The sequence below is a fragment of the Lytechinus variegatus genome, chromosome 13 (assembly GCF_018143015.1).
Source record: "Lytechinus variegatus isolate NC3 chromosome 13, Lvar_3.0, whole genome shotgun sequence".
Lineage (NCBI taxonomy): Eukaryota > Metazoa > Echinodermata > Echinoidea > Temnopleuroida > Toxopneustidae > Lytechinus > Lytechinus variegatus.
Genome location: NC_054752.1, coordinates 11,634,071 through 11,659,958, shown reverse-complemented (window position 1 = coordinate 11,659,958; position 25,888 = coordinate 11,634,071). Strand labels below are relative to the sequence as shown.

The following is a 25,888-nucleotide window of genomic DNA, read 5'->3' as shown; positions in this document are numbered from 1 at the left end:
TTACCCAATTATTAGTTTTATAACCCGATTTGGGCAGATTTTAACCAATAGTTGTGTGGACAGTATGTTGCCTAAGGTTGTTTAATAGTTGGACATTTTCGCCCAAATATTTTAAAAGTGTATAACTAGTCAAAATCCCGTTGATCCTTTGTCATCATTGTTTGAGGAGACCTGATAATATAAGTGGCCTTCTTGGATGTATGAGCTCGGAGCTTTCAGGAGAAGACTTGTGGGGGAGGGGAACCAAAACGGCCCCTTTCCTCTTTTATTATCATTGCTCTTGTTTTGCATAAAATAAATGAAATGCTTTATGAATTAAAATGATACCAACGTGTTCACGTGTTAAAAAAAAATCACGTTATCTCTTTCTTTCTCTCTCTCTTTTTTACAACACTCGCGTGGGTGATTTTGCTTTTTTGTAGTTTATTCAATTTATTCCCTGTACATATTGTGTTACAAAAGAGAAAGATGAAAAAATCAAGATCAAAGACAAGATATGAAATTCCTAGCAATTACACGATCAAAACAATGATCAATAAATGGGGTTTTAACGTCTGACATTGCTTTGACCATGTAGAAATATGCTTAACTCTTAGCATTACGTAGAATAGTGTGGAATAAAATTTATGTATGTCAGGAAAGAAATGTAATTATAGATATGTTTCAGTTAAAGTTTAAACATGTGTTAAACATATTTATTTGGTCCAGGTTAGGGTATTATGTACAGGAGTACAGGAGGTGAATTAATAAATAGCAAATAGTGCTCTAGTATTGATGAATGTAGGTGTACAGATGCACAGGAAGTGTTTTTATCTATAGAATGTGTTGCTTTATGTACTCATCTGTTATTGAAATTCTTTGAATTACATGTACTTTATAGAAATTTGACAGTTAGTCTTAGTAACGGTAGAGTAGATTATGAGGTTAATTTCAGTATTTTATTTAATTCAGGGAGAACCACATAAGCTAGAATAGACCAGTTCGTAGTTACTTCATGGGCAATTTTGGTCAAATGACCTTTCATTTCTTTCATTATGATAGGCAGATTTCAAAGCAAGATATTACGTAAGCTTGCCTTGCATAGCAGGATGAAGAAATTGAATAGACCAGGTGACTAGAATAGCACACCAATGAACACTTAACGAAGGTATTTGTTGCATTCCTACTTTGAATGCATATCTTAGCATGTTGCACAATGTACTTGACAAACTGTGAAATACCAGTCGTTCGTGGAAGCATTGTTGTGTTTTGTGGATGTAAATGAAAACGACAATTCAAAAGAATATATGAATAATCAAGACATCAAAGTTGGTGCTTATCTCATTAGATTTTAAAGCACCATGTCACTTTAGTACAAATGACCTTCTTCTGATCATGCGTAGAATCTTTTGACCTTTCTCAGAAAGGAACTACGAACTGGCTTATAGTCCACAGATGTTAGTATAGGCAGTCCAAGTTCATGAAGTTAGATCTTAGGGACAACGTCAGTGAAGAGATAACGACCCAAGCTGCCGCCGGTTCTCCACCGACATGATTCGTCAAAATTCATGTCATCATTGGGGGCTCGATCTCGTCCACTAATTAGTTGAAGCCACTTCTCTCTGATTTGGGGGCTACTCATCAAGGGGATACACAGTCTGCAGAGGCCGAGTGGAAGAGACATCGCAAGCTGCGGAGGCCAGGAACTGGACCGACCCCCCAGGGCCGTGTGGGGCATGTCAGTCCAGCAGAGATGATGGGGGCTCGAGTTTATTATTATTGTTAAGTTAAGTTATATTTTGTTATCAATATCCAAGTATATTTCCATGTAAATTATTGTAAAACAAATCAAAAGGAAACAACATAATGATTTAAGAGATTTGATTAAATCTTTTAATAAACCGATTCATCAGTTTTACGTATTCCTTATTTGGTGTCGAGCAGCAGTAGGTAAATAGTAGAAAAAGTCACTCGCCACGTGACAATGTAGCTTCTGAATATTTCCTTGGCGAAGGAGAATAGTGTAGTAATGTTGTACGTAGTAAGTTTCACGGAACACCGTGTTCTGTGAAACCTACTACACTAATAAAGTTTCTATGCCAATGTTACACTATTAGAACATTTCTCCTCAAAGAGAGAAAACAAAAAAAGTTCCTGCAGAAGATTTTCGAGATCAGATGTAACTTACAATGTGTAATAATACAGAAATCGTGTATATTAGGTATAATTATGTAACCTTACACATTTTCGGTATTTTAGAGAGACAGAGAGAGAGAATGAATTTAGACATAAATCTACAAAGATCTTTCGCAAAACTTACATTTAACCTTACTTTACGAATACAAAACTCTAGTACTAACCGAATGCTGCAGATGATACACAATTGTAACATTAATATCATTTTAGTGAATAATGCAGTTTTACGCAAAAAGTGAAACAACTCCACATCGAATAAAACTATTTTTTGGAAAGTCCATTCACCTTTGTAAAGCGCATGTTTTCGCATTTTTCTGTAAGTTTACACATATTTTCTCTTTTGTGGTACTTTTTGTACTTTTTACGCGTAAGCGCATTCCAAAGCTTGCACGCTGAATTGATTTTCTGAACACCGCACCATTTACTTTCTGTACAAACTACCGACGAATGACAGCTTTTGTTGATAAATGGACAATAACATTTGGTTTAACCAATCATTTTATTCTAAGGTTTGGCTTGATGGTGCCACATAGTTGGAAGCGAGCAATCGTGGTACCGAAAACGACAAACCCTACCATAGACATGATAGAAGACTTGAGACCAGCTTCGCTAACAGACCATTTCGCAAAGATCCTTGGGAAATTTATTGCGAAGTGGTTTGTGGGTGACATTGGCAAGGTGATTGATAAGTCACAATTAGGCAACTGGTACTTGTATATTTCCTTCCTCCGGTCTTCGGAGATGAGCTGCAAGCCGCGGAGTGCCGCAGGCACTCGACTTGGACCGATAATCTTCGTCTGCATGATCAACCACTTGTTCGAGGATAGCGACCACCAATATTGGAAATACGTCGACGACATCTCCCTGCGTGAATGTAGGAATTCAACGGACCAACCGAAAATCCAAGAAGAAGTAAATGAACTTGGGAAATGGAACAAAGACAACTGCATGAAACTGAACCCTAAGAAATGTGTTGTAATCATGGTAATGGACGTTCAGTTCGTGAGAAACCCAACACGTTTCCCAAAAGTAAAAAAAAATGACCATGAACTAGGTGAAGTCCATCTTGTAAAACTTTTAGGTGTGTTCGTACAAGATGATTTAGAATGACCACACCATGTTACAGAAATGGTCAAGGCGGCAAGTATGAGGCTACACATAATGTGATGGCGAAAGGATTTCGGCTACCAGTTGAAGATTTGAAAGTAGTATATTGTTCATATGTGCGCCCGAAACTCGAATACTGCGCCCCGGTTTGGCATTCTGGCCTAACGCAGAAAAAAAAGATTGAGAAAAAAGAGAATTCAGAAACGTGCATGTCGCCTCATGCTTGGCCATAGGTACACCAGTTATGATGATGCCCTCACTGTTCTCCACCTCCCAACATTGAAAGGGGGAAGGGAAACGTTATCACTGAAACTAGCAAGTAACCTTACAAAGGAGACGTCCCAATTCCATCACAGCTGAAAATGGCCTAATTCATGCAGGCCAGTTGGCTACCTCTGCTGTAACCATACAGTATAATTGTTGCAGCAGAGGTGATTGGTTTGCATGGGGTACATGAATTATATGATAGATGGCATGCCATATACCCCCCAAATCAACCGTTTTGAATTAGGTAGTAAAATCTTCATCGAGTAAAATCATTTGTTAAGTCCTATTACCAATATTCATTGAATCTAGATCAGAGTTTAAATATAATAAATCATATTCCGCATTTATCATGTTTATATAGCGCTTAACACATCGGACCGACGTCTCTAAGCGCTTTTCAGATATATTATTACCCCGGTCATCGGATCCTTGCATGCCTGCATACAATGTATGCACCTTCTCCACTCCACTGGGGAGCATTCCAACAAGAGTTCCAATACTCAATTGCTAGGCATACTACATAGACTTTCGCATCCTACCCGGGTGGAGAGTGGCAAATTGTGAATTGACGCCTTGCCAAAGGGCGCTAGGCCATAGTGGGATTCGAACACACGACCCTCTGATCACAAGGCGAGAGTCAGAACCGCTACACCACGGCGCTTCCGCAGAGTTTAGTTATTTATGTCTTATTTCAATATATTTTTCTGATCAACTATTGTATGTGTATTGCATATATCAATCATTTTTGTAAATTGTATGAAATTAAGCTGTAAAGCTGCTATGTGCAATGTATATTTTATACCAAAATGAATGAATAAATAAATGAATAAATTCAAAGTTATTTTTCTTAACGCCATATGTCAGTGATATAGGGAATAAAATCGTCGAAAACTCTCCCTTTAGAAAAGAAGATATTAGATCGAGATTATAACATGACACAGGAATTCAGGATGACTGTTAGGATTTAGTTTATTGTTACGAAAGAAAATGCCACCTTTCCAATCAAAATGTAAGAATATTTGCTACGAACAATACCTGGATACTTCATATCTTTATACATTAAAACTTATGTAAAATCGATTGGTAAGGTCGCTTTCATAGTCAATCATAATCAATGTTGGGACCGAAATTAATCACTGTTCCTGATAATATCGACAACTTGTTATTTTGTGTAAAGGACACTTTTGGTCTTCTGAACTATCAAATAAATTGAAGTATTTCACCGTCACTCAGATCAGCATAGCCTGTATACCGATCGCACAGAAACGCTTTCAACGCTAACAATGTGCTGACAGACGTCCTGATAGAACCGATATAAGGTCACAGCGTTTCATGCGTCCCGTCTTTCTAAGAGTCGCGATAGATCCGATAAACCACAACTATGGAAAGCCAGCAACGTCAATATCTAAAATACATGTTTGTTAAAAATATTTTCCAGATACGATGAATATCTACACATGGTTTTCTCGAAAATTCAGTGTGCTTCTCTTTATGTACAAAGGTCATTTGTGAATTTTATGAAGTAGAAATTATACAACAATGAGGTTGATCAGATCGATCGTAAAGCTTGATTAGAAAGGAGACTCAGACTCAATTAGACTCAGATACGGCGGAAGATATTGTTTGTCCATCACAATTCCAGCGGTGCTTATTCGCTCTTTCATTCACATCATCAAGACCCTGAAAACCTGCCCACCGGATCTCACCAACCTCAATTGGAGACGTTATCATCTAGAATGCAATGTTCTATAACACCATGGTCCGAGATACACATGCTTCCTCCACCTCTGGCTTTCGAGTCGGCCTCAAGAATGCGATGGGTGGTGTTACACATACGCGAAAAGACTGAAACCGCTTTTAGATTCTTTATCCACGTCGCGTCAACATTTTGAACTTTTCTTAACAATAAATTGTTCGCTACTTCTTTGGTTTAAGCCGCAGTTGGAGGTAATTGCAGATGCGTAATCGCCTTGAAGGTGGACTCAGTCCAGTTCTGCAATCAAAAGTAGGGAGCTGATAACATTATTTCGACGCGCATATGGGGCCGGCGTCAGTCCACTTTCGACGTATGTGTATCTTTGGCATATGAACACCTAGCCATGAGTTCTATGAAGTAGTCCTTTCCATTGTTTTAGAAGTTACATTGATAATTTGAAAATGTTAAACTTAATTCGATTCTTCGATTCATGAATCATAACCCTGTATTAAGGACATATATGGCAGGAATGGTAGTTGGAAGACAAACGAAAATGATCATTCGCATGATATAACAATTTCTTGACTGTTTTCACTTGGAATTTGCGTTCACTTAACGATGATAAATGGAGTTATCCAGCATGAGTTGGAGGGTTTCCTTCGTGCGCAGCTTCCGCGGGACTTTGTACTGGTTGGCAGATGTCGTGCTGTTATTCAGGATGAAAGTGTGCAGACGAACAAATGTGCCGGGTTTCACGATGTGCACCAAGGGAGGGGCTATGGCTCCCTTTTCGCGGAACGAGTTGTACGTGAAGGAATGATGGCAGAGCTCCTCGTCAACCTACAAAAAAAAATGTATCATTGATCAAAAATATTCACTGAGAATCTCCAGATTACCTGAATTGTCCATCTCTGGCAGATTGTTGTGAGTACGAAGACCCTTTCTGGGGGGGGGGGGGGGGGGGGGCGTTTCATGAAAAGACTTTTCGGACGTTTTTTTATCCGACAAGTCCAATTTTATCTGACAGTTACCATAGGAACAGTGCCTCTCAGCCAATCAAAATCATGGAAAGATGTCAGATCTGACAACTTGTCGAATGAAAATATTGATGAAACGCTCCCTGGAACGTAGTAAATCTATTTGCAAAGGCCTTCATGGTGAAGCAGTCTTTGTCGACAATTGGTGAATCGAAACAACACCACCGTCCGTGACAGTGGAGAATCAAGGGGGGGGGGGCTATCCGGCGTGTACCTCCCATCCTCCTTTGAGAGACACCAACAACTTTTCTAGTGGAAGATGTTATGCATTTTAGAAGTGAGGCCCGTTTTTTTATATAGATTTTGTGTTCCATTTTTTATTGCTATTTTACATTTTTCTTTGCACAATTACCTCGATTTAGTAGTGAAAACTTTAATTTTTTTCATGTTTTCTTTGTCGAAGTTTTCCACGAACAAATGACCTTGACTTAGTAGTGATTTTTATTTCTTAGGGTTGTCTACGTTTTCCGGTACACCCCCCCCCCTTCTGGAAAATCCTGGTCCCGCCCCTGGTCCGTGACTCTGGACAAACAACATACGTGAAAGTTTTTGTCAGCTCTGAAACTGAAAACAATCACCTGTCCCAGTTTTCCCAATTTTCGACAAAGACCTTCTCAAATCCGCAACAGACATGATTCTTTAATCTCGACTCAGATTAAAAAAAAAATATTAAAAATGTGGAAAAGCTTAATCTTGGGCCTTTAAATAGTCTAGGAGCCAGGGGGCTTTATTCAGAATTTTTGGTGGGGAAGGTTTGACAAGCTTATCCGGGGTAAAATTGTGCGCTGATTCCAAAAATGTCACTCTTATTGACCGTACTCACGCCATTTTGGTCATTTTGGCCAAATTTTGACCAAAAATGACCATTTTGACCACTCTTTGGAAAATGGTCCCTTAACAGACTGCTTTTGTAGCCACATGCAATTAAAAGGGTCTATCTTAAGTAAAAATGCACACAGATTTCAGATAAAGTGCTTTCATTTGCCAAATCACAATAGCAGTGGTCATTTTGGCCATAATTTGGCCAAAAATGAAAATTTTCATGATTTTTTGGCCGAAATGTGTTACAAATATTGATCAGAGCTACGACTGGATGTTTTTATAAATCCACATTTATTTTCAAAATGTGCGCTGGATCATAACCATCAACCTCATGTAATTTATTCCGTCAGTTTTGACCTATGTTGGGTACTTTAGACATAACTGACCTTTCGCTCAGTTTGCATTATTAACTGTTCAAATAGGCAGGAAATTGAGGTCTTCAACATGTTTTATCTTCTTCCCTTATAAAATGAGAATGCATTTAAATGTCCTTGTGTAGAATTTTATGCTGATTCCAAATGTATCAGTCTAAATGACCCTATTTAACAGTTTAAGGTCATTTTGGCCACTTATGACCCTTAAAATGACCAATGACATCAGTTCAATTTATCCAAAAATACTTTGAATGTTACCAGAATCGTTAGAAGGGCATACTGTGACACCTAACATTGGTGTATTAATCCTTGAAATTGAACATCTCAAAAGTCTTTTGACCTGATGCAATTTATTTCATCAGTTTTGACCTATGAGGGTCACTTGGCGTACTTTAGCCACAACTTACTATTCACGCAGTTTTGCATATAATAAACTGCACATAGACAGGAATTTGAGGTCTTTCAGCGTGTTTTATCTTCTTCCCATATAACATGGAAATGCATTCAAAAGTTCATCTTATGTAAAATGTGATGCTGATTCCAAATATATCAGTCTTAATGACCCTATTTAACAGCTTTAGGTTATTTTGGCCACTTATGGCCCTTAAAATGGCCAATAACATCAGTTCAATTTATCCAGAAATACTTCGAATGTTACCAGAATCTTAACAAGGGTGTGCTGTAATACCCAACACTGGTGAATGAATCCTTAAAATTGAGCATCCCCAAAGTTGACTACCTTGGTCATTTTGGCCACCTTGACCCCCCGGCCAGCCCTGCTCATTGTGTATGTTAATTCAGGTGATATCGAACATGGTGAGGAGAAATTTTGGATTGCGTTAATATTAGCATCAATTATTGTTAAATGGGAAAGTTTGAAAGCTTCTTGGTGGAAATCAATGAAATTATTCCACACAGACCATAACTATTGGACCCTGTGGTCATTTTGACCACGTTTCCCTCAATATTGACCAGTGACCATGGACCCTAGGAATCTCCAATTAGTGGAGAGATCAGCTAAGAGAGAGACCTCGCATGCTTTGATGAGTCAAAAAGGGCTCAAATGCTGGTCAGTATCATTATCAGCATGAGCTACCAATAATCGGTGAAGAGTGCTGATAATTGTGATAAAATCCTTTACATCGTGCATACATAAGGTTGTTTGACCATGGCAGTGTGGTCATTTACATGATTTTAGCCATCTTGACCACACAGTAAATGTTTATGGAAACCTCACATATATGGGGCAGCAAATTCAGGAATGAGACATTTTAGCATCATTTACATGTTATTTTAAGACACTTTTCTAGATTAATGTAGATTAATGATTCCAAATATATTAGTCTTAATGACCATTTATGAGCTAGTGGTCATTTTGGTCGCTTTTGGAGGATTCAAATGTTGTTGTCGCTCCGTAATGTTAATAAGATGTATTGTATCATTTATTGATTTTATTATGATATGATTAATAGCACATTATCAAAATTTTGAAACCAATTTGGCCATTTTGACTATCTATCGCATGTATGACTTTTGTAAATAAACATGACAGGAGCAATGGTGGAAATGCGTTCAATCCCTTTCGATTGGAAATATTAAAAGCTCACCTTGAGTAAAAAAATTGTGCCAAATACCTCACCATTTGGTCATTATATGGTCATTGAGTAGCCATAACATCATTCCCTCCTTTTTTATTTAAATTATACAGATAACTATATTCTAGAGGAAGGCACTAATCCTGAACTCAAAGGTGCGTCATTACAAAGCTATTGGTCAAAGTGGATTTCACGAATAGATTTAACCATGATGCATTTTTATTACCTTTGCCATTTTGTATAATGTTTCACAAACCTCACATTGGCATGATTGGTAAAGTTGAAAGTGGAAAACTTGCCCTAAATTGTTAAAGAGTGGCCAAAATTCGGCACAGAGAATAATTTCATATAGAGAATGTATTTTATTACCCAGTACGTCTTCAAAAGAATTAAGGGTAAATTTGCTGCTCACCAATCATGCCAATGTGAGCTTTGTGAATCACTGTACAAGAAAAAAAACAAAAATTGTAAAAATGAATGATAGTCAAAACTCTTTGTGAACTTCACTGTGACCTATTTTGCTTTGTAATGATTCTCAGTACAATTTGACTTTAAAGAAGGAAAAAAATTCTGGCTATTTAGGAACATACAGTGATCAAAGGGGCCACAGTAGACAGTCACATGATATTTGGCACAATTTTTACTCAAGGTGAGCCTTAATATTTCCCATGAAAAGGGATTGAACGCATTTCATCATGTTCATAGACCTACAATTGCTGCTAAGTCATGTTTATTTCAAAATTCACACATTGGATAAACGGTCAAAGTAGCCAAAATGGTCACATTTTGATTATGTACTGTTAGTAATATTGAATGTATTGAATAATATTGAATTGAATAATTTGTCACTGATTATGATTGATACAACAAATCTTACAAAAATATAGAGCAAGAACATTGGAATACTTTTGATACATGTAATTGTCATTGCTAATTGTAGGGACCAAAATGATCACTTAGTATATTCTAAATCATTGTATTAATCTGGTGCAGAAAGTTTTTGTAATATGTCCTATCTAACATCATTCTTGAATTCGTTTCCATGAATTACAAAATGGTTAATGTGCCTTAAATCATAAAAATGACCAAAGTGCATGGTCAAACAACCTTAGTGTACTTGATGTAAAGGTTTTTATCACATTCATTAAACTCTTGATTATTGGTGTAGTAGTTCAAGCTGAAAATAATATTAAGCAACATTTGAGCCCTTTTTTAATCAAATGTGTGGTCACGAGAAATTATTGAGGAAAGGTGATCAAAATTACCACAAAGTCCAATAGTTCGATCGGCCAATAACACTGATTTATATGGAATCATTGCATTGATTTTCACCCAAAAGCTTTCAAACTTTTCCAATTTAACAATAATTGATGCTAATATTAACACAATCCTGAATTGTCTCCTCACTATGTTCAATATAGGCTAATTTAGTATACACATTGGGCAGGGGACAATCTGGCCAAAATGACCAAGGTTGTCAAAAATATTTTTGGGACACTCAATTTAAATGATTAATACACCAGTGTTAGGTGTCACAGCACACCCTTGTAACGATTATAGTAACATTCAAAGTATTTTTGGATAAATTGAAGTATTGAACAGATGGTATTGGTCATTTGGGGGCCAAAAAGTGGCCAAAATGACCATAATCTGTTAAATGGGGTCATTAAGACTGACATATTGGGAATCAGCATGAAATTCTACACAAGAACGACATATGCATCATTCCCATTTTATAAAGGAGAAAGATAAAGCACACTGAAGACCTCAAATTCCTGCCGATTTGCAGTTATTATGCAAAATTGCACGAATGGTCAGTTACCCAAAATGGTCAAAAGTCAAAACTAATGATATAAATTACATGAGGTCAAAATACTTTTGAAATGTTCATTTTAAAGGATTAATACACCAATGTTAGATGTCACAGCACATCCTGGAAACGATTCTGGTAACATTGAGGTATTTTGGATAAATTGAACTGATGTTATTGGTCATTTTTATGGCCATAAGTGGCCAAAATGACCATTCGGTGTTCAATAGTGTCATTAAGACTGATATATTTAGAATGAGCATAATATTCTATACAAGATGGACATTTAAATGTATTCCCATTTTATAAAGGAAGAAGATAAAACACACTGAAGACCTCAAATTCCTGCCTATGTGCGAATGGTCAGTTATGTCTAAAGTACCAAAAATGACCCTCATAGGTCAAAACTGATGGAATGAGGTCAAAATAATTTTGAGATGTTCAATTTAAAGGATTAACACACCAATGTTAGGTGTCGCAGCACACCTTGTAATGGTTCTGGTAACGTTCGAAGTATTTGGGGGTAAAATGATCTGATGTCATTGGTCATTTTAAGGGCCATAAGTGGCCAAAATAACCATAAGCTACATTGTATTGAATAGGGTCATTAAGACTGATATATTTGGAATCTGCATAAAATTCTACACAAGATGGATTTTTGAATGCATTTGCATTTTATATTGGGAAGAAGATAAAACACGCTATGAGACCTCAAATTCCTGCCTACATGTATATGTGCACTTTATTATGCAAAACTTCGTGAAGGGTCAGTTATGTATAAAGTACCCCAAATGACCCTCATAGGTCAAAACTGATATAATAAATTACATAAGGTCAAAATACTTTGTGAGATGTTCAATTTAAAGGATTAACACACCAATGTTAGGTGTCGCAGCACACCTTGTTATGGTTCTGGTAACGTTCGAAGTATTTGGGGGTAAAATCAACTGATGTCATTGGCCATTTTGAGGGCCATGAGTGGTCAAAATTACCACAAGCTATTAAATAGGGTTATTATGACTGATATATTTGGAATCAGCATAAAATTTTACACATGAAGGACATTTAAATGCATTCTCATTTTATAAGGGAAGAAGAAAAAACATGCTGAAGACCTCAATTTCCTGCCTATTTGAACAGTTAATAATGCAAACTGCGCGAATGGTCAGTTATGTCTAAAGTACCCAAAATGACCCTCATAGGTCAAAACTGACGGAATAAATTACATGAGGTTGATGGTTATGATCCAGCGCACATTTTGAAAATAAATGTGGATTTCTAAAAACATCCAGTCGTAGCTCTGATCAATATTTGTAACACATTTCGGCCAAAAAAATCATGAAAATTTTCATTTTTGGCCAAATTATGGCCAAAATGACTACTGCTATTGTGATTTGGCAAATGAAAGCACTTTATCTGAAATCTGTGTGCATTTTTACTTAAGATAGACCCTTTTAATTGCATGTGGCTACAAAAGCAGTCTGTTAAGGGACCATTTTCCAAAGAGTGGTCAAAATGGTCATTTTTGGTCAAAATTTGGCCAAAATGGCGTGAGTACGGTCAATAAGAGTGACATTTTTGGAATCAGCGCACAATTTTACCCCGGATAAGCTTGTCAAACCTTCCCCACCAAAAATTCTGAATAAAGCCCCCTGGCTCCTAGACTAAAAGCAAAATGATAATGAACATAATCGGGAAAATGGCTCTTTGAAAATATGTTTCAGTAACAATCATTGTTCCTAAAGGAAAAGGATGGATCTGGAAGGCTATAATCACGATAATGCACTGATATCTTTATCGCATAAAAATACGATATGGCTTAAGGACCGGGGTTCGATTCCATGTAAGACACTAACCTTCCTTTAAAATGGTATTACATCTATTGCAGTATTTAAAAATCATAGATTTTTTTTAAGTGCCCACATAGTTTCCAAGAAAGTATAGCATTTTCTTGTAATTGAATGTAGGTTTAAAGTGCAATGTTGATTAAATGCCTTGGTCATAGGTATTATGGCCGCGACTATCAGTGTCCAGTCAGGCACCTTAAACATTAGGAAGATCAGTTAGGTAAATTTATCTGTACCACTCTGTGTGCGTCGAAATAACGGTTGCATTTCGTAATTCCGAAGGTTCGATAAACCGGAAACGAAATAAGATTCGATGTTCCGAAGGTTCGTTAATCCGAAAATGAAATAAGGTTCGTTAATCCGAAAACGAAATAAGGTTCGTTGTTCCGAAAGTTCGTTAGTCCGGAAACGAAATAAGGTTAGTTAATCATTTAGTTTTCGGACTAACGAACCTTCGGAATCACGAACCTCATTTTTTTTCGGATTAACGAACCTTCAGAATTACGAACCTCACTTCGTTTTCGGACTGACGAACCTTCGGAGTTGCGAACCTCATTTTTTTTTCGGACTAAAGAATCTTCGGAAATATGAAATGGTGGTGGGAGATATTACCTTTTCCAGTGTGATGCTGTCTATAGAGTCTCTCTCCGGGGGAGGAAGCAGCTCAAGAAATACCACATAGTACGGTCTATGATCAGCATCAGTCTTCACTGCATGAGGAGAATGATAATTATATTACTGTTTGATTAGAAGACAAAAGAAATTGTATCCACAGTTTATCCGATCGGTCATCGCCGTTTGTGAAATTAAGCGAAACCTGAAAACAATCATAACTATCTTGTTTTACAACGGATTTTGATGGTGATTTCATTCCTGTGCGTGATAGGAAGTTGGTTGGTATTTGAATAAACATGATTTGGTGGTGGAATTGACCTTAAAGTAAACACAGAGACTGAGAAATCACACAAGTTTGAATGTTGTGATAATAATAATAACAACGTTTTATTTACCCAGGGTAGCCACTTCAATCCTGAGACTGCTCTTCCAGCGGGCTCTGCATAACATAATATGGTATTATTACCCTTCTCCAATATCAATGCTAATCGCCAAACAAGAAGGGAGAAGGTTCAATTTTTATAAGTCTTTGGTATGACTCGGCCGGGGATCGAACCCACAACCTCCCGTTCATGAGGTGGACGCTCAATAGACTATTATCTTGATCCCGATGTCCATAATGTCTGAGGATATTTTTGGAACAGTCTGACCGTGAAACTCTTCTTACCTAGTTGATCAAGGAGAGTACTCTCGGCTACAGCGTATTCCTCAAGGGAAGCACCGGGCCAGTGGCCAACGGCAGCATCCATGGCAGTCTTCACAGTATGCTGGTCAAGTTTCTCTGCATGCACATTGAGGATTTGACCTGACCTGGACAACGGAAATGATTTAACAGTTGCTAATCAATCCCAACATGTCCATGTATTGTAACATTGGCTGAGTTCAGGCCTCCGTAACAAGAAGCTTACTGATTGATTGTGGGGCTGACTTTTTTTTTATTGATCATACACAATGATCAATACAAGATTTCGCAGGAATAAGCCCATTATCAATCGCTGATATCTAATTTTCGTGACGCGACGAGATTTTTCGCGACGGGGCAGATTAATTGTCAAATGAAAAAAAGTCTTTGTGAAAAATCAGTGAGTCAAAGTGGCAGTTTCGCCTGGGACTGTAAATAAACGACATATTTGCATCTTTCAGTAAGCTCAGAATCTTACGGCGATCAGCAGTCCCGGTTCATCTTGATTGGATTGACGAATGAATAAATAGGTTCATATGACTGAGCAATTCAAGTTGAATAAATCAATGAACGAAAAAGTTGAAAACAAAACTTAAAGTACATTTATTGAATGTAGATAACATCATGAGTAATAATACGCTAAATATTTAAAAGAAAAACAAATCATGCAGTAAATTAGCAATGTTTGCAATATTTCTTGAATGTAAAGACTGGGAATAAATTCATTCACCACCTGCAGCATTCATTTCATTCCAGGGCTTAAACTGACACCAAACAAAATTCCTTTTAATTTACTGCTATCCAAATTAAACATATTGTGAGAAGAAACATCATAAAACATGTTCAGCATTTTTCTATTTTTGATGGGTTCACTTATAGCTACCTCAATGAAACAAACACAGAAAATGTAATACCTGTACATGAATTCCACAACGGGAGAATTGAAGTGAAATCGCCGGACTCGGATGACGTCACCATATCTGAATCTGTAGAAACCGAACATTTGAGTAATGACGACCTCGTAAATACCACCAACTTGGAGCTCATCTAGGAAGAAAGTCTCCGGTTGATCTTCAGTTCTGGAACAAAGCATTGTATGGAATAAGTAATGATGGGGTTTGGCAATCAACAAACACAACTCATGGCCATTTAATTACAAAGTGAGAGTCGGAATAACCATACAAATGCTAATAGTCCAGTGGGCAGTTTACGCCACTTCGTGCCGATGCGAAGCGGCTGTAGCGGTTCGTGTCGCAAGAAAAAAATGTGCCCAATGGCGTACAGCGACCAACTGCCTCCCAGCTGGCGTGTGGTGGCGCCACATTCCATAGTTTGTGCCGTTACTCGAAATTTTCATCTTGCCAATTTTAATTTTTGGCGCCCGTTACGCACCACCACGCTTTAGTTGGGAGGCAGAGTTTGAGCCACTGTACGTCACCACATGTATATGCACCTTTTTTGGCGACACTATAGGACCCACAGCTGCTTTGCATTGGCGGCAACTGGTGACGGCCAAGTAGACTAGGTCATATAACATTGGGCGATTCCACATCCCCCAAAGGAACAAAACAAAACACGTACATTCACAGATCATTAGGTATCGAGAAACAGGCTTCGAAACAGCAAATGTCGGTCAATCTTTGTGGAAAGGCTTCTCTATTGTTATGTGAAATTTCATCTAACCCCTGTCAACAAAGTCCAACGTTTCCCAAAGATTCACCCAAGGTTCATATCTTTTTCACTTCAGTACTGCGATATTGATGAAAAAATGCAATCAAGCTCACGTCCTGCTTATAATGCACCTATGATACTCTTTTTACCAATTTGAGACAAACGCTGATTCGCCGTTAGGTTTGGCCTTTAATTTACAAATAACCAACAGCAAAGCAAGAATACGCACGCATTTCTCTCTTTATACTATTTTTCATTGGCGAGAAACGAGTCTCGCAGAAAAGCTTTACCCATTATTGCCCAGTGAAGTGGATTTTAGAAAATATAGTCATTCATCACATAAATCCACAATCACTAACTATCAGTTAAACATTAGTGGCTAAGTTGGCGATAAACGCGGTGCTTCTGACTCTGGAAGATAAGAAGATTACATGTATTTCATATTTAGTTTGTTGTCCTGTATATACATATACAATTCCTAAATGACATCAAAGCTGCTTAACTGTAGCTTGAAATATAGATATTTGTGTCATCAGCACAGCCACGCCCAACACCTTGGTGGGATTGAATGATTTCGGACAATGAACTCGTGTAAAGAGCAAAAAAAAAATAGTGGGTCGACGATGTAGACCTGTGGAACCACAAAAAGTACGGGAATGATTACGGAAATGCGTTATTTATTATGTCCGCTGTCCGTTAAGTTTTGAACACACTTTGCTGAAATAAACTCATGGTTGTTAGTAAGCACTTACATATTATCCTGTCGAATAAATTCGTAGATTGCTGTGCCTGGCAACAGAACAAATTCATCTTTGCCCGGTGACTTTGGCCAGAGGTTATATCCGAAGAAACCCTCAGAAGCACCAAACACCCCACCATACAGCGTCAAACCTTTAGAGAAATTGAAAAGACAAAATTCCCTCAAGACGAATAACTCTTGAAGAGACGGATGAATATGACAAATGAAGATTCTATTTTTAATACAGGGAAATAAGACTTGGTAAAAGCTTAAAGAGTCCAATATTTTCTTCTGTATGAGTTTAACTTCGTAGATCATGCTCATCATCATGATCGTAATATTCCAGAAATTACAGAGCTTACATCATTGATCTCTACTTTAAGAACAACTGGAAACCTAAAGGTCACAAAAGACTCAATTTACAATTGATGAAAAAAAATTGTTTGATTTTTCTTTATCTCTTTTGTTCTGGGGTGATTTCTGGATCTAGATTTTTTTTACATAATTTTATATATATATTGGGTATGAATTATAGCGATGATGACATTACACAAGAGTAACCTTTCGCATATGATTTCAGGAGAGCATCCTTGAGGCCTATTGAATCTATTGCTTGAACAGATTTCATGTGTGGCCAGACCCTCTTCATGATGCCTTCGAAACCCTTCTGGAACTCCTTCTTCAGTTCTGTAGCTCTGGCCTTATCCCCTCCTCCAAGCTCCTTTACAAGTGCTCTATGAATTTCAGGTGGGACATTGGTTGTCGTCACGGTTCCAAGTTCAATGTCTCGAACAAACTCATGCCATTGTTGCTCGACCATTCGCATTGCTGACATCAGGTTTGAAGTGAAATTGGCGTTAACGCTACGAAGGTTGGGATCACGGAGCCCGAAAAGAAGATGGACATAAACGGAATCAATAGGATCACTGATGTCGTAACCAACTGCTGGTGTTGAGTACAAAAACAAGAGTCGTTTTAAGGTCTTAGTCATTACTGATGCTGGGGCCATCAGGACGCCGCCTTCTGAATGCCTTACCTTTGGTGCTGTATACATGAATAGCTCTCGTTGGAGACCGTCATGACCGAAACAGTTCGCCCTGACATCGAAGTGTATTCCAAATGCCCATTTGAAGAGATTCTTTTGATAGGCTTCTGTGTACGGCACCATCTTAGCTTTCCCTGTTGTTCCGGAAGTGAGCGCGAACCGTATAACAGGATCACATGCCAACAAACCTGTTTCACCTTTCTCCAGACGATCTACGTATGGCCTGTACCGTTCGTAATCCGTTAATGAATGTTTCTTCCTCAAGTCCGCTAAAGATGTCACTGAACAGAGTCCAAAGTCTTTTGAGTATTCGGATTGCGCATTTGCTTTGATGATTTCTTTCAGATATTCTTCTTGTGATTTCCTGGGGTTCTTCCAGGCCTTCTTGCACTTCCACACCACAGGGAAACGAGTCACAAAAAGGATTGATATAATGGTAACATGGAGGTAGGATGAGACAAGCCCATGTCCGTAGGATATGCGCAATGTAGACATCCACAGTGATAGAACGGTCACCAAGATACTCGGAACACCAAACAAACCTGGAAGAGAGAGATAGAGAGAGAAAATAATATGCAGTTAAATCAAAATTAAGTTGTATTGAAGCCTTTTCACACATCTTTTCCCCCCAAATTTGAGCTACCCATGCACGTCCACACATTTTGAAAATAGACCCTTTATCATGTTCATGGCGTATTCTACCTTATTTCGAAAAAGAAATACCTCTAAGATGGCCTTGAACCTCTATCGTTACATCAGCCAAGGATAGGTGAGTTAAATCCCTAGAATAAAAAAAAAGTTTGTCTCGTTAAAGAATTAAACACGTCGAAAACAGCACTTGAAGCTGGAAACACCCCTACTTTAACATGTTTAAGGAAAACATCAAACATGTCAAAGTGGTAAAGACACATGGCCCTGGAGAGCGGGGGTGGAAACGATGTACGTTATAGTTGCTGGATGAAAATCCAATTATTTTGTAGTGAAAACCTTTTTTGTCAATTTTCTATCAACTAGCAACCCATCTTTAAAAAAAGTTCTTAGGCCCATTTGAGAACGTAACTATTTATGCGCTTTTAGAGTGCTCACTGCTCAGTTCTTTCAAATCTGAATATCACGTTTCCCTTATCACGTCAGAGGGAAGAGACGAACCAAATTTGCGCAAGGTGTAGGAATTCAGGATAAACGATAATCCATGCTTTTCCATTGTATAAAAACAACCCTAAAGCAACATTTAATCTTTTTTTAAACCTTCAATGATATTGTTGTTATAACTGATGCTCGCTCTCTGAGACATTTTGTATTGAATGCGGTTTTTCTTCGTGTTTTATATGAATTTCCAGAGTGAGAAAATAACGCATTTCCCATTTCTAATAAAAACAAGCCTCGGGTGTAAAAAAGTTAAGCCCCTCTCGGAAAAAGGATATTGTTGTAAACTTCCTGGATATAACTTAATTTACAAATGGGAAAATGGTCCGACTATAGAGAAGCCAAGAATGAACGGCGTTGCGTTTAAAATAGTGATATCACAGCTATTGTAGGAAATCAGCTCATTTACAAGCTGGTTTATTTAGATCATGGTTCTATAAAATAATTTCGCCCCTCCCTACAGACATGACAGAATGGCTGATGGAACAGTAGAACCCCATGAAATCTCCGTGCATGACAATACAGTGCGTCCCAGAAAAAACGAACCGAGATTAGGCGATGATTTATCATAACTTAATCACTAATACAATAGACAAATGACCTACCAATGTAAAGCTTAGAATATCCTCTTTCATCTGATATTACTTAGATTATTCCCCATTCATGCATGAGTGAGCAAAAACAATTTGAATAAAGGATACCAGCAACTCATTTGGCCGGGGGGGGGGGGTATCTGAATTTCAAAAAGAAAATCACATGCCTAAAAAGTTCAATATCTGCTTTTTTATTTGAAACCTAAATCACTGAAAATGGTCAAGAAGTAAAAAAAAGTTATGATCCCTCGAAACAATGCTAGTATTTCCATAATTTCCAACAGAAGCTATCGCATGGTTAAAAAAAAAGACTTAGTGCATGGCTGATCGTTGAACGCTAGCTTGTAGAACCTCTTAATTCTATGAAATTATTGAAATTCAAGCCTAAATTCAAATAACCAAAATTTTGTTAGTTCTTGAACATTTTCTGTAATTGAGGTATCAAATTAAAGACCAGATATTGAACTTTTTGAAAATGTGGTTTTCTTTTTGAAACACAGATGCAGCCCGCCAAATGACTTTTTGGTATCCCCTCTTCAAATTGTTTTTGCTCACTCATGTGTGAATGAGAAATAATCTAGGTAATTTCAGATGAAAGAGGCGATTCTAAGCTTTACAATGGTAGGTCATTTGTCTATTGTATTTGTGATTAAGTTATGATAAATCATCGCTCAATCTCGGTTTCGTTTTTTCTTGGACGCACTGTATAATGAAGATTATAATGGTAACGAACGAAGATGATGAAGGTGATGATGACGATCATGATGATGACAGTGGTGATAAGAAGGCACACATTCTCTCGACGATAGTTTTATGATGCATTGTTACGGGAAACTCCAGAACGACCAATCCAAATAAATTATTTAAACTTACATGTACATGTATGTATAAATTCTGTAATGCACTTGGTGTGTAAGACGTCAAATTCTTAAAGGAAAATTTAATAAGATTGCGGTGATAATATATTTGTATTTTCAACTAAAGAAAGAAATACTAGATTTGAAAATAAGAAGAATATTTAAACAGACATAATTATTAAAAAAATGATAATAATATCCTGTATTTAGCTGTTTATTAGCAAATGATAAAATCATAAGAAATGTTGAAGTGATCAAGAAATACTATTTTTAACCTTTTGAATAACAATTACAAACGAGCAATGTTAAAACCTTGCATTTTTTTAAAGGTTTTTCCTGTGGCCTCTATAGGATATTGATTCTTGGCACACGCAAATTCAATGTCACACGTTTTCAGGCCAATTCCGAACACTATACGTGTTCATTTTTTAAAATGATTTTAATGCCCATTTATTCAGAGATGAGTAATCTGCTTTTATTCTTAAGCGAAACTTTGCCGGAAATTTGAGTCTGACAAAATGACACCCAAAGTTGGAGCAAAATCATATCATCTCGGCGGTTTTTTGGTCAAGAAGAAAAGGGTCAAATTGATTCTTTTGATGCCAATGCTGCCCGATAAGCAATAGAGTAGCAGAAATCTTATCCCTTTATTCATCTCCTCCCTGCCATGTACGAGTCAAACTGGCACCCTCTGGCAATTTAGGCATTCGTCTACTTTTGGCACTCTCAACCGAGGGGCGATAAATGGGTACCCGGTAGGAATTCCACGAATGCTTGGGCACCTACATGTAAACAACCCAGCTAACTAATTGGGCCAGATTTTTTTAAACAAAGGTCAAGTCTACCACAGGTAAATGTTGATTTGAATGAATAGAGAAAAATAAAACTAGCATAACACTGAAAATGACATCAAAATCGGATGTAAAATATGAAAGTTATGACATTTTATATTTTCGCTTATTTTTCACAAAAAAAGTGATATGCACAACTCAGTGACATGCAAAAGAGGCAGTTGATGATGTCCCTCACTCACTATTTCTTGTTTTTTTTTATTGTTTGAATTATGAATATTTCACTTTTTAATGTGACCATAAGGACCAACTTGACTAAACCATATAGTATTAAACAATGCTAATTCCATATGATCAGGGAGGAATTGTCGTTGCTTCACTTGACAACGAGAAGTAAATTTCATATTTCATATGATGAAATAGAAAAGAAGTACTGCGTGGATGACGTCATCAGTCTTTTCATTTACATACCGAACAGGATGTGCATATAACTGTTTTATGAAATTAAACGAAACTTTAAAATGTCATGACTTTCTTATATATTTTACTTACAATTTTGATGGAATTTTCAGTGTTATGCTTGTTCGATTTTTCTCTTTTTATTAGAATTTACTTTTGGTTGGAGTGGACCTGTCCTTTAAACTGAACCCTGAGTAAATATAACGTTTTTATGATATCACTACTGCTACGATTATGTGGCAATCAAATGACATTATAACATATGCTATATATAGCCATTAAAAATGGGAGTGCATGCACCTTACTGGAATCGCTTCTTTCATTTTGGCACATACCCTTGTGTAATGTAGTTACGACACTCAACAAAACAAATATTTGCTCTGTGTCTGTGTCAATTGACAGAGGAAGATTTAGAGCAAATTGTGCATCAACGTTAAATAAAGTTTCCTTCGAATTCCAGTTTTAACAGAATTTGTATTGCAGAGAAGCATTTTCAATTCACACTTTATATTTGCCTACGTTTAATTTATCAGAGCAATACGCCCCAATTGCAGTGTAGTATGAAATCGTGGACTTAATTGTCTTCATTCATCATAATCTAATTAAAAGGCTGTGCCACAAGGGGACAGGGGTCGACCACCCACCCAATGATTTGTCGATAAGTGAGAAAGTGGGGAGCACGAGGAAGGGGAGGGGGTGTTGGAAAGTGACGAACGAAGGAAGAAAAGCATGAAAATATAGTAATTGGTCGTAGAACGCTACAATATTCATAGAATTCAATGGAGGTAATATTTTACTGTACCTCTAGGTCGTCGTGCCAGCCCGCCCCTATCTGAATATTCTGACGTTTCCCCTGAGTTTCATTTTGATATGGTAAAGTTTTACATGCGAATCATATGAATATACTCCTGAATATCATATTTGATTATATTATTTGTTTGCTTTTTTTTTTGGGGGGGGGGCATGGGAGATCATCTGACGCTGAAATAGAATCCCATATATGAAAAAAGAGAAATCAATAAATAATCACATCATAACAAATCCGGTTCCAAAGTCCACTACCATGACAACATGCTCATTGTCATGTTGAAAGATTTCCTTTCATTAATTTTTATCGGAAACATGTTTTTTGGGAATCCATAAGAATGCAGTGGCACTTGGCAGTAATTATCGTGTACTGAAGAAATACGAGCTCGTTACATTACAGTTAACGTTTAACAAATGGTTAAACAACGCAAAGTATATCAAAACGCAGCCTTAGTCATGATAATGAATTTCCATTTTTTGTATACTATTTCCTTCCGTAAGCATGGTAAGAGTGATTTCATGAACTTATGAAGCAATAATGAAGAATCTTGGTATTCACTAGAGTATTATGCAAAATAAACAGGAAAAAAAATAAAGGAAACATTGAAAAACGATGTATTTCCTATAACAATATTTCAAGAATGGAAATACTGAATCTGGATAATGATTTGGGTAAAGGTTAAAAAAAAATGTACAACATAATCAACGTTTTTAATTACAACTGGGTAAAGACTTATTTTCTATTTTGTACAAATCAATATTAAAATGTGGAGGACCTGGGGTCCGTTGCAGAAAGAGTTGCGTTTAAACGCAGGTCAAAAAATCAATCGCAAGTCCAAAATATGCGCTGTTGAATGGTTGAAAATCAAGTTGCGCATGATTTTTAGAGTTGTGATTGACTGCAACTCTTTCTGCAACGGGCCCCAGCCTTGTAAGTCTGGCTAAAGATTCGGTAAAAATCAGTAATGAGGATTAATCATAGACAATTGTCTATAACAACAGTTCAGGACGATACTATCATTACGTTGCGATGCCAAACGAAGAAAAGTTATTGGAACGTTCATAGTATGCCAAGTCTACTCAAGGTTCCTCAGAAAAAAGGACTCAAGGAAGTAGCAAGCTACACCCCAAAGGTTTAAAGAGCAAGATTAAAAATGGGGGGGGGGGCAGAGTCAAGGTGATATCACTATCTTAAAATGTGTAAAATACCCCTGACATATCACTATAGTTTGATTTACATTGTAGAAATATCGACATTCTTGTTCGCTCGCGACTCTCATGAAATTTTGCCCTAACGTCAATACATGTATAGTGCTCCCGCAAAGTTTTTATTTATGTACTATTTTTGTCTCATTGTGCTACTGATAGAACCCCTTTCATCAGTCGTGTTTTTTACAACAGCACGCCGAGTCGTAATTCTCTGGAAGCCGGGGCGTTGTTTTCCCTTTTCAATTAAATGCTATCATATAAATAATCGATTTCTTGATTTCGAGGTCACATGGCAACACTGTAAAAATTGTGGTGTTAAAACTGACACCAATTGGTGTAAATAGAGGACCACACCCTGAGGTGTTGAAATAACACCCTAGAGATTGAACATAACACCAAATAGTGTAAATGTAACAACCATAGGTGTTGTAATAACACCTATAGGTGTAAAACTAACACCACCAATTTAACACCGGTGTAAAATAATTGGTTTGTTCCTCTATGTATACCGGTTAACACCATAGTTTTTGCTGTGTGCAGAGCCCAGGCATGCCGAGGATGACAAGTTCTTTTTGTCCTAATTCATTCATTTCTTTCCCTCGTCTTCCTAACTACGTCCCTCGACTTATAGATCGTGGGAACGCGAGATACGTGGAGGTGAACAAGTTTTTATCGGTAAAGAAAACGAGTTGGTACTCACGCGAACGAGTTAGGAATAAAAACATGTCACTTCACTTTAGGGGCTCCACAAAATAACAACGAAGGAAATATGATTAGAACTTCAGAAGGGATTCTTGCTGCATCGCATCAATATGAATGTATATATATTTGCAAGGTACATCATAGTCAGTATTTTGCTTTAGTGTTTTTTTAATGATTTTCAAGAAAATCATCATTATGATAAGCTGTAAACCCTTCATAAAGTTCACTTTCAGGATTAATTGAAAAAATATAGCGCCCCTCAATCTTTGAGTTGCAGAACCTTTTGTGGTGTTAATTTACAAATACAAATATGATATTAAAGTAATAAAGGATATGAAATACATATTAACCCGTTCTTGTTTTAAGATAGTATATAAGCCACTTTCTTGAAACTTCTGATGCGAGTTTTTTTTCGGAAGAGCTAAGAGGTAGGCTCTTACCTGCCAAAATGCGTTTCCACATATGCTCCTGGTGTTCAGAAGCCATCTGTAGGAGGCACCAAGCCACCCAGAAGGTTAGTCCTGCCACTCCTAGGAGCTTCCATCGAAGCAGACGTGTTCCGCCCATGATGGTAGTCTGGTAATGTTCCCAACTGCACTGGGTGGGTTGATGTTATGACGTTGAGGAGTGCTGCTGGTGTTATGTAGATTCGGTATAACAATGCTGGAGTGCGGGTCGAGAATGAGTCAAGTGAAATATCCAATATCTTTTGTGTTAACACGCTCGAATCCACCTCCGTGCTGAAGCGAAGTTTAAGTTCAGAGTGGGGTCAAAACCACATGGAGTTCAACAGGGGCGTCGATCCATTTTTCAGATTGGGGGGGGGGGCAAAATCATGAATCAATTTTCCAAAGGCGCTCGATCACACAAACACACACATATGCCTATATATATGTGTACATATATATGTGTATATATACACACATACACACACACACACACACATATATATATATATATACATATATATCTCACCAGCAGATTAATGCAAGCGCGAAGCGCGAGCTGAAAATTTTGATATTTTGATCTGAATTTTTTTTTTAAAATTTAATGGACTTTTTAAAATAAAGAACGAGATATATATATCCACAAAAAATTATTGTAAATCGAAGTGGGAGTTCTTTTGAGGTTTAGAACTGAAAACGGGACCATATCACCTATTTAATCATGGAAAGTATGGGTTTCTGTTACAAAAATGATCCGAGCGCGAAGCGCGAGCTGAAATTTTTTGATGTTCCAATCTGAAAAGTGGACATTTTGAGCACGATTTTAAACGAAGAACGAGTTGTGTATCTCAATCTCGCTTGCTGATTTCTGTGTAACATTACAATCTTATTTTATTTTTAGCACATGCGGAATTATTGGGGGGGGGCAAAATGATAGGTTTGCCCCCCAATATTTTCATTGGTGGGGCGATCGCCCCCCCTGCCCCCCATAATCGACGCCTCTGGAGGTCAATAATCTGAATTAAAGTGTACGTACCGTTCAGTCATGTTCAACGTATACGTGCGTACCGAGTGAACTCGTACCATTCGCCGAAGTCACACGTATATGGAAGCGGATGTGTAAACAAGACAACTTAAGTATACGTAAAGTAGTCTAAGCGGGAAATTGTAAGTAAACAAATCTCTAGTCTGCGTACTAAAGGAGAAGTTGGATGCGGTGTCAGAACCACCTTAACTCCTTCCAAGTAGTCTGCAGACACAGACCCTGAATAGAACTTTGATCAACAAGTGTGCCTCGACACAAATGACTAGCACATGCACAACTTGCTGTTCCAAGAGCCTTCAGTACACAAGGCATGAGTAGGCTGCACATTCAGACCCTTTAATCCGGAGTGAA

The 25,888-nt window shown here is 37.5% G+C and overlaps 1 protein-coding gene across 2 annotated transcripts; it reads right to left on the bottom strand.

The window, feature by feature from the left end:
* Nucleotides 1–4,506: 4,506 nt before the first annotated feature.
* LOC121426711 (putative indole-3-acetic acid-amido synthetase GH3.10) lies at nucleotides 4,507–24,800 on the bottom strand. Of its 2 annotated transcripts, none has more exons than XM_041623085.1 (8): nucleotides 24,487–24,800; nucleotides 16,999–18,024; nucleotides 16,451–16,589; nucleotides 14,942–15,106; nucleotides 14,013–14,155; nucleotides 13,343–13,440; nucleotides 5,845–6,085; nucleotides 4,507–5,183 (listed from the first exon to the last, which is right to left on the bottom strand). In XM_041623085.1, the coding sequence occupies exons 1-7, from the start codon at nucleotides 24,611–24,613 to the stop codon at nucleotides 5,858–5,860; spliced, it is 1,926 nt and encodes a 641-aa protein (XP_041479019.1). In that variant the 5' UTR covers nucleotides 24,614–24,800; the 3' UTR covers nucleotides 4,507–5,183; nucleotides 5,845–5,857. The 2 variants fall into 2 exon arrangements, with proteins under 2 accessions (XP_041479019.1, XP_041479020.1); XM_041623086.1 differs by having other exon boundaries at nucleotides 4,507–5,187; nucleotides 5,849–6,085.
* Nucleotides 24,801–25,888: the final 1,088 nt, after the last annotated feature.

Coding starts and splice junctions, on each gene's coding strand:
- LOC121426711 (XM_041623085.1), bottom strand. CDS start 24,613: ATGGGCGGAACACGTCTGCTTCGATGGAAGCTCCTAGGAGTGGCAGGA. Junction 16,590..16,998: donor CCTGAAATCATATGCGAAAG/GTTACTCTTGTG, acceptor ATTTCTCTAAAG/GTTTGACGCTGTATGGTGGG. Junction 6,086..13,342: donor ACAGCATCACACTGGAAAAG/GTAATATCTCCC, acceptor TTTTTTTTGTAG/GTTGACGAGGAGCTCTGCCA.